The following is an 8,037-nucleotide window of genomic DNA, read 5'->3' on the forward strand; positions in this document are numbered from 1 at the left end:
TTCTGTTAAGCTGCTAAGCCATTCTTGAATCTTTCAAAATATACCAGACGCACACACACACACACACACACACCCCAGCTGATTTATGGCGACTTGGTAGGGTTTTCAAGGCAAGAGATGCTCAAAGGTGGTTTGCTTGCCATTGCCATTGCCTGGCTTTGCATAGCAACCTTACACACATCCCTAGTGATCTCCCACCCATATATTAGCCAGGACCGATCCTGCTTAGCTTCTGAGATCGAGCTATCCTGGGCTACTGCCATGACCCATCCTAAGTCTTTTTAGAAAAGCACCAGCCGTTTTCGACTCTGGGGTGACGTTGCTTCCGCTGGGATCTTACTCAGGTCGCAAGCAGAGGGCTCCGACTGCAGTACTGCAGCTTTACCACTCTGCGCCACGGGACTCTTTTACTTAAATTAGAAACATATAAACCAACCCGATTACTAATGAATTAAATAGGGGGAAATACCTTTTCGTTAAGCTTTGCGGCCTTTTGTGTGCGGGTTTTCTATCAAGCTTCTTGCTCCGTTTCCTGCATGCAGCAGCAGCTCCCGGTCCCCAGCCCCTCCTCAGACGCGGTTTTCAAGCGCAGGAAGCGGTATTGTTGTTGGTCTGCTGGAACATCCCACTAGCGGAATACCAGAGGAGGCAGCCGGAAAAGCACCATCTCGGGTTGCCTTCCAGGGCTTACTGCTGGAAAAGAACTCGCCCTCCCCCGCGGAGTTCCTTGCTCTTTCCACAAACCTTTTACTCCTCCTGTCATAGAAAAGGGTGGATGCAAAACTAGGCGGAAGTGACAAATCGTAGCCACTGAGAGGATGATCGTCCTCTGCTTTTTTTCTCCTGCCCTTGTCCCCTAAACAAGAGACGGAAGCAATAAACGTCTAAACTAGTAAAGACGTCTAAACTAGTAAAGAAATTGAGACACATGCTCATCGTTTGAGGACTGCAAAATCAAGTAACAACTTGCACGTGAAGAGGACATCACACTACAGAGAAATCATACATACCAGTCAGCAGGGACAAAACTAAATAGGTAAATATCAGTATGGAGTGTATCAGTAAGAAAATGTCCTGTCCCATTTGCTATTTTGAGCCCCCAAGCTACATGGCATTGGACTGGGTTAGAGTTCTCTTGATCTGACTCACATTCTCCATGGCCATTCAGTCTTTATTCAGTCTTACTGGTATTCCCACCAATCCCTCCAAAGGGCTATACATCCTCTTTATTTTATTTCTTATCTAAAAAAGTGGACTGTAATGAATAGTAGAATGTAATGTAATTTGGAATAGTAGACTGGAATGTATTTCTCTGGTCTGCGGACAGAGGAGCTACACTGCACAGACAATTGTCCCACCTCAAAGAAGATGCTGTAAGGTTGCCTCCAAGCTTGGGGCCTGGAGATTTCCTGCAATTATTACATCTGATCTCCACATGACAGACATCAATTCCCCTGGGTGAATGGCTGATCTGGAGGGTGGACTTTATGGCATTATGGTCCTCTCTCAAGTTCTACTTCCAAATCTCCAGGAATTTCAGTGCCTTTCCTTTAGCTTAGCATAGAGACGAGATCAGCACAGTGTAACTTGTCTCTTTAACCACAGTTTGATTGGCGACAATTAATGATTTCAGCTCAACTTCCTTATCCCTGTATGAGGGATAAGAGTCTGTCAGGCAAGCTTCTTTGCCTCAGTCTGGCCAGTCAGTAATCTTCGGCAGAAACTAAGGCGTTCTGGAGCCCAAAACGGAAATTGTGTATTTTTTTTTTTGGGTAAGGATCACTGTGTCTGATCGCTTTATAGCAGGAGGTCTAATGTTAAGCCGCCATCGTCCTCCCTCCGCCTTATCCGTGGGCGCGGATTGCAAGCCGCCACTCGGAAGGCTCTTCCCAGGGGCGGGTGCTCCATAATGCTCCTCCTCTCGGTGGGCGGGACGGGACACGGAGGCAGGAAGCAGACATGGCGGACTGGGGCCGAGGTGAGAGCGGAAGGGGGGGGTAGCTCTTGATAGCGCTGGACTAGATTTTCTTCAGGGGATTTTTCTTCCTCGAGGGAGGGGAGGGAGGACGTGTTGTGTCTCAGAGTTGCCACTTGGTTTTTTTTTTCCTTTCAGCTGTTTGGTGGAAATTTAGCTGGTGGTGACACGTTTCCTCCCTCCTAGACTGTCCAGTTCTCCAGACTGAGGAAAATGCTTTCCTTGCCGAATTTCTGTCCATGGGAGGGCTGTGAAAAGCACGGAAGTCACCTTGCTGAACAAAAAGCGGTCGCCCCTGCCGCAGACCTCTAGTCTTCACTCTCATTTTGCTTATATATGGGGTTGCCCAGTTCTCCAGTCCTTCATTTGCCTGGCTGGGGCACTGAAAGAAAATAGATTTGATGGGAAAGCACCACATAGGTTAAACCAGAACCCATAATTGGATTATCTATCTAAAGAATTAGATATATGTAATGGCTTTCCTTCTGTTACAGCAGCAGTAGGGGGAACAGCAAGGCCTTTCATAAAAACAAATGCCAAATAAGTTTTTGAGTAAGATGCAGGAAGGTCTGCGAGATATTAACAGATCAGTCTTGCATACATCTTTTGTTTAACTGCTATATGTGGTCTTTTCTGTATTTATGATAACTGCTTAGATTCTCTCTTTTATTTCAGGTCAGAACCCAAGTGCTGTGGATGAGATGATAGATATGGAAAACAAGCTAATGGCAGAAAACCTAGCCACTAAAGTCACTAGGCTAAAATCGGTTTGTTTATTTAATGTACTTGTTTTTTAATCATGAATGTTCATTCATAGACATTTTCTAATATACAGCTGTGGGAGAACTGGAATGAGCAAGTGATGCTCCTGTTTGTGTTTACAATAATGTTCACTTCAGCAGCTCATATACTCTTGTGTTTGGAATGCTTATTAACCTTATCCAAAGGAGCTCCTGTTTCTAGAAGATACCAATCACTTCTTTCTGTATCTTGAATAGCTTGCCCTGGACATTGATAAAGATGTTGAGGATCAAAATCACTATGTGGATGGGATGGTAAGAAGCTATTTACATCACATGCATAATTATTAGTGTTTAAAATATATTTATATGCCCTTCTTGAGTGATTATAAAGCAACAGGCTTTTTATATGGGAAGGAAAAAAAACACATTCCAATGTCCTGTCAATTCTTCCAGAGAGTTGTGGATTTTAACTTCCTGCTGCCCTCCTCTTTCCCCTACTACTTCCTTTTTTCATCCAAGAAGAATGAAGTTATCAGGCCGGTAGCCAGAAAATCTTCGGTGGGAGGGCCCACAAAATAAAATTTTAAACGGAGGGGGCCCCCCTCTTGTGGCCCCCGCTCTCTCTTGCGCCGCTTCTCTGGCAGCCCCTGCCCCCCTCTGCGTGGCGCCTCTCCCTCGCTTCCTCCCTCTCACCCTTGAAGTGCCGGCTCCTCCTGGGCTCCTTCCAGCCCCCCCCCCCACGCCAATCACAGGAAAAGCTGCGCGGGGAGGCCGGCGCTCCTCTGCTGGCCCTCCAGCGCTCTCTGAAGCTTTAGCGCTGAGGCCACAGTGAAAGGAAGCACCAGCAAGCCCTGCAAGAGACCCATCGCCTTCGCTGCTTCCTCCCTACTTCCCTCGCACGCGATCTGGAGAGGGAGGTAGGGAGGAAGCAGCAGAGGCGGTAGGCACTTTTGCAGGGCGTGCTGGTGCTGGAGAGCCAGCAGAGGAGCGCCGGCCTCCCTGCACAGCTTTTCCTGTGATGGGGGGGGGGGGTTGGAAAGAGCCCCAGGAGGAGCCGATGCTTTACGGGATGGGAAGGAGGAAGGGGGGGAGGCGCCGTGCGGAGGGGAGTGGGGGCCGCAAGAGCAGCAGGGAGTTCGGGGGCCACACTAGTCAAAGGGGGGTTCAATGGAGGGCCATGCCCCCCCGCCCCTCCCGTGGCTACGGGGCTGGGAGTTATGCTATTTCATCTTAATGAAGAGTGAGGGTTAAAGATGGCATTCAGAGGAGATGGCTGTCTTCTGATAAACAAGTGTTCAGTGATCCAGTATAGAATAATACATATATTATGAAATTTTGTGTGATAAGATCTTTCCAAATGTTGTGAATTTATTTTCTCTCACCCTAAAAATGAAAAACACAAGACACCAGCTTTGGGTTGCACTAAGGTTTATTTTTAAAAGCTGAACTGCAACTGGTAATTCAGCTATCCCTCTGTTTGTACAGGTACCCTAAGAGGTTAACCAATAGGTTTGCCTGCATATGGGCAGTCCCATCTGGGCTCCAAACCCCAAGTGGCAAACCAGCTGTTCTTTGTTTATCTTTTCCTGCCCACCAATGTTGTACTAAGAGGTACTGTCCATTGAAGCCATTTACCTTGCACAGGGCAGCATGAGGGTTTGGGGCACTGATGACCAGCACAAAATGAGTTCCTTCCCTTAGTATGTGGACCAGACAGGCCAAAGTACCTCATTTGGTTAGCTCTGCCTCTTACCTTAGAGTGCTGGCTGAGTACTAATTTACCAGGCAGCCCCCACTCACTCACCACCTTAGTTAGGGCCTTACCTCCACCACCTTAGTTAGGTCCTTACTCTTAGCAGGCCTCTTTATTTCTAAATTTCCACTCCCTATCACAGTATGGAGCAGGGTTGTTTTTTTTAAAGGCCTTTCTCAAAGTCAGTGTCTAGGAAAATTCCTGTTGGGCCCAAAGCAACCAGCATTTTCCATACTGTGAAACTGGGAAGGAGAGTTAGGTAGTTCCACCAAGAAGACTGGCTCGGGCAGGCAGGCTTTATGTAACCTGCAAATGCAGCCCATGATTAGCTGAGCAATTAATCTGTCCAGTCTCCTCACCAAATGGCTGTGTCTTTATTTTTAAAATTGGGGAGTGAACAAGCTGAGGTTCCCTTCCCCAAACTGACCCATGTGGGAAGTACTTCCATAAGGGGAAAAAGTGCACAACTCACTATAAGTGATGAAAATTGCTCAGGAATTAATCTGTGCATGCATTCTATGAAGTTGTGGCACTTATTGCATTCAGTAGAATGCCTGTATGTGCAACTTTTGCATTCGTCTTCTGCATTCAGACTTTAAGCTCTGTCCATTGCACCATGCTGAGAAACTGAAACTCAAGTTTCTGTTAGGCTTTGAAGTTCATTAGGGGTGAGTGGCTCAAGTAATTAGCTCTTTCAGGTTATTGTATATCTGAGGTAACATTGTGTACATTCAGAACAGCTGTACAGCTGTTAATACTGTTAGATTTAAGAGCGGTTAAGATGTTATCTGTCTTCAAATTTATGTACATGTGTTTGCATTTAACCCCCTTCTGTTATTTTTTACAGTTTTGAATGGAACTGGGGTTGCTGACTTTTCTGCCTTTGAAACCTATTTGAGGCTAGTTCCTCTAAAATGGATTTATAAAAATATCTTGCTTGTGTTGATTTGCAGTTTCCATGTTAGTGTTCTTCTGTTACAGAGTGAAAGAATTCTGTTCTGACAAGCAATGTCTTCTAATCTAAACCTCTTATTTTGCTACTCTTTGTCACAGGACACAGACTTCATGAGTGTAACAGGACTTCTGACAGGGAGCGTGAAACGGTTTTCCACCATGACTCGTTCAGGAAGGGACAATCGTAAACTCCTTTGTTATGTCTCTGCTGGACTGGTTGTTGTCTTCTTCATCCTTTATTATTTGGTGACAAGAACACGGACTTGAGGAGGGAGCATAAAGATGTTGTATTGGAATGTGTGTTGAAGGGGGTTGGAATGGACTATGAAGTACTTTCAAATGTATTTCCTGGGAAGGATTATTATTGTGTTTACAATGATCTAAAGACTGCAGTATGGTCTCCAGCATCCTCTTGGGGTTGCTTTGAGATTATCTTTTTTATTTTCAAAAGGATAATATTCTGTCATTCTCCCTTTGCAAGTTTACAGCATAATTCATATTGTTGAAGTGAAACTTTCACATATTGCTATACCCTTTCCAGGGTATGTAAAGAGAAGAACACTGCTGATGCCTTCTATGATTTTGTGATTCAGCAACAAAATCTTGACACTAGCAGAAATGTGTTGCTTGAAGGACTGTGATACTAGGATGTATGCATCTCCTAAAAACTAATCACTCTCGGGGGGGGACTTTTTCCTTGCAAAATTCATTAATTATGTTTACTTCTGGAAACACAAGCTTTTATAGCTACCATTAACAGTAGAACTGGCTGGTTAGAATAGAATTGCACCTAGAATGCGCATATTGGAAAGGGGGGAAAGTACTTGCACAGTGGTAACATTTCTGTTTGCTTCTTTCTCATTCTGCCCAATGTATCCTTTCTGGGTTATTTATATTTGTATATTGGATATACCAGACCATATAACAAGCTATATTTATTTCAAAACTTATTTCAATTATGGAAAGGTTTTCCCCTCTCTTTTTTTCCAGTTCTTGCTGTTAAGTGCTTTGTAGTGTTCTGTCCTAGATTAATTTGCCTAGACCTGTTTAATAATTATCCTGAGCCAACAGCCTGATTGGAATCAAATAACTTTTTTGTATTTCCTCATAATGTATCATTTTCATAATTAGCATTCCTCAGTTTTTATATTTGTTGGGACTTTGGTATCCACCATGGAGAAAAAATACAGCAGTTTTAGAACTAAGCTGGTACACATGTATTAATTGTACCATATCTTGACAAGTTGTCTAACATTCTGGTTTCTCAGAAGAAAGTTGTCATTGATTACTGTTTTGCAGCAAAAATAAGACTATAAGGAGGAAAACTTCTTGGTCCAGTCTCTTCTGGATTTTGGCTCAGTCACTGTATTTCTTGTAGATCTTTCCCTTTAAGAAAGGAAGCCCAAGTGCAGTGCAGAGGATAAGAGGAGTAGATTTTAAAAATACACTGGGAAAGACATCAGAGAGAATAAAACCAACACTGTAGAGGCAGCTATCACTGAGGTGTTATTTTAATCTGCATAGCCTATCAGATCTCAAATGGGCAGAAGCCCATCTGGCCAATCTTCTTTCTGAAAATACTTGGTGGGCAGGGATCCCTAGTTTTTAAAGTTGAAAATTAAAACTAAACTGTCTTCGAACACTGACCAGGCTATCTTATTTTCTATATTTCCTGGGAATAAGTTCTAAAATATAGTAAGCAGTCTCTTTTGTCTGTTGTAAACCTGTTGCCTTGGAAAGCAAAGTTTTGCTATAAACACATGCAAAGAGTAAGTTAATAGAGGTTGCTTTCATAATTACCAGGCAGGATCTCTGATCCATGCTTCTAGACAGCTGCTCATTTCTCTTTACAACAAATGAGCAAACCAGAGAAGCTCCTGTAGCTTGTATGTATTTTTTGCTGCCAAAAAAAAGAAACTCCTATTGTATAATTCTTTCAAATGTTTGACATATCAGAATTGGTTTGATTTAGCTACCAATCGTGAGGAAGCTAGTTGTCAGCTTGTGACAAGTATCTGTGTAATAATGTGATTCCAAATATGTTTGTTGGATTCATGTATCACATTATTAAGGTTAATATGGAAACTTGACAAACAAGATTATTCACTCTAAGATTTTAAAGGATGAAATATATTAATGTGAAATGGCTCTAGAACCAGTGAAAATCTAGTCAGTCTTGAGCCCTGAATTCTTTAAAATTAAGCACCAAAGATTATTTTCTGAGAAAGCAGTGAACCTATCCCTGAAACTAAAGCAGCTTTGGTGCAAGCCATTGCTAGTCTACATAGTTAATGTCAGACCTTTCTTTGTATAATCTCATACAACAAATCTGGTGTCAAATACAAATTAAGAGATTTATACCTTTGAAGTATATCCATCAGAGCCTTGTTTTTGCAGAATGATCAATAACAAAGTGTAATTAGGATCCAGTAGACAAAGACTAGGGCTTGGACCAGAAGACCTGTTTTCAAGTTCCATCTCTGTCATGGACTCTTACACACCCTTGGAGCTAGAAACTGTTGCAGCCTCAGATGCTCATTTGTAAAAGGGTATAACTTCCACCTTCCTCACATGATTACTGTGAGGATGAATTCAATAAAACACTATACAAG

The 8,037-nt window shown here is 43.2% G+C and overlaps 2 protein-coding genes across 2 annotated transcripts in view; one reads left to right on the forward strand and one right to left on the reverse strand.

Moving 5' to 3' along the window:
• RIC8A (RIC8 guanine nucleotide exchange factor A) overlaps positions 1-670 on the reverse strand; it is a 32,021-nt gene extending 31,351 nt beyond the window's left edge. Inside the window, exon 1 of the mRNA XM_060263178.1 lies at positions 470-670. The gene's annotated coding sequence lies outside the window, so the exon portion shown is untranslated. The remainder of the gene's footprint in view (positions 1-469) is intronic.
• Positions 671-1,852: 1,182 nt separating this feature from the next.
• BET1L (Bet1 golgi vesicular membrane trafficking protein like) lies at positions 1,853-6,630 on the forward strand. The gene is made up of 4 exons (XM_060263176.1): positions 1,853-1,978; positions 2,651-2,742; positions 2,974-3,030; positions 5,525-6,630. The coding sequence occupies exons 1-4, from the start codon at positions 1,960-1,962 to the stop codon at positions 5,690-5,692; spliced, it is 336 nt and encodes a 111-aa protein (XP_060119159.1). The 5' UTR covers positions 1,853-1,959; the 3' UTR covers positions 5,693-6,630.
• The last annotated feature ends 1,407 nt before the right edge of the window (positions 6,631-8,037 follow it).

The sequence above is a fragment of the Heteronotia binoei genome, chromosome 21 (assembly GCF_032191835.1).
Source record: "Heteronotia binoei isolate CCM8104 ecotype False Entrance Well chromosome 21, APGP_CSIRO_Hbin_v1, whole genome shotgun sequence".
In the NCBI taxonomy this organism is placed as follows: domain Eukaryota; kingdom Metazoa; phylum Chordata; class Lepidosauria; order Squamata; family Gekkonidae; genus Heteronotia; species Heteronotia binoei.